The 687-nt window shown below is 47.6% G+C and overlaps 1 protein-coding gene across 1 annotated transcript; it reads left to right on the plus strand.

The window, feature by feature from the left end:
* Positions 1-52: 52 nt before the first annotated feature.
* Pmar_PMAR025383 (hypothetical protein) lies at positions 53-427 on the plus strand (the record flags this gene model as incomplete). Its single annotated transcript, XM_002766807.1, has 1 exon — positions 53-427. One exon carries the CDS (start codon positions 53-55, stop codon positions 425-427), a length of 375 nt encoding a protein of 124 aa, XP_002766853.1.
* Between the last annotated feature and the right edge of the window lie 260 nt (positions 428-687).

A 687-nucleotide genomic window follows, 5' to 3' on the forward strand; every position in this document is an offset into this window, starting at 1 on the left:
CACTTATTGGAATGAAAGTGGGAGCCAACGCAGAGGTTAAGTTTGGGAAGCTATGTCTACTGTGATCGACACTGGCGCCACTGGCATTCTCATGTCGGAATCTTACAGGAATAAACTTCTGAAAGATCTCCAGTCTACTGCGACCAAGCCTGTCAAGTTCCAGCCTTATAATGATGTGTTTGAGATCAATTGCGCTGATCGCCAAAGTCTTCAGCCGGTGACACTGTTCATGAGGGGTGCTGGTGGACAGAGTGTTCCCCTGGAGATCCCTCAAGAGCACTATATCAGGCTCTATGGTCGCCACTGCTTGTTATTCTTCGGGCTGACCGACATCGACACCTGGTCCATTGGCAACCTCGTCCTTCCTGGGCGATACTTGCTCTTCGATTACCAAGAGAATAAGATCGGTTTCGCTAAGACCAAGTAGCGTACACTATTCTCCATTAGGGGACACAATGATTAGTCAGAGAGGGTTCTACTTGCGTGCGACCCTGATGGGCACGCGTGCTTTTGCTCGGGCCGAGCTATGGCCATCCCTATTATTAGATAGATAGATCCGATTACCAAGCTATTCTAAGTTAGTCTTTCCTTGAGACTTTAATGGCAATGAGTTCAGTCCGTGGCGGCCTAACCTCAACATCTTATTCTTGGACATATAGTCAACGTTTTTAGAGGAGAGACTAGTTT

Source organism: Perkinsus marinus (genome assembly GCF_000006405.1).
Source record: "Perkinsus marinus ATCC 50983 genomic scaffold scf_1104296971668, whole genome shotgun sequence".
NCBI lineage: Eukaryota > Perkinsozoa > Perkinsida > Perkinsidae > Perkinsus > Perkinsus marinus.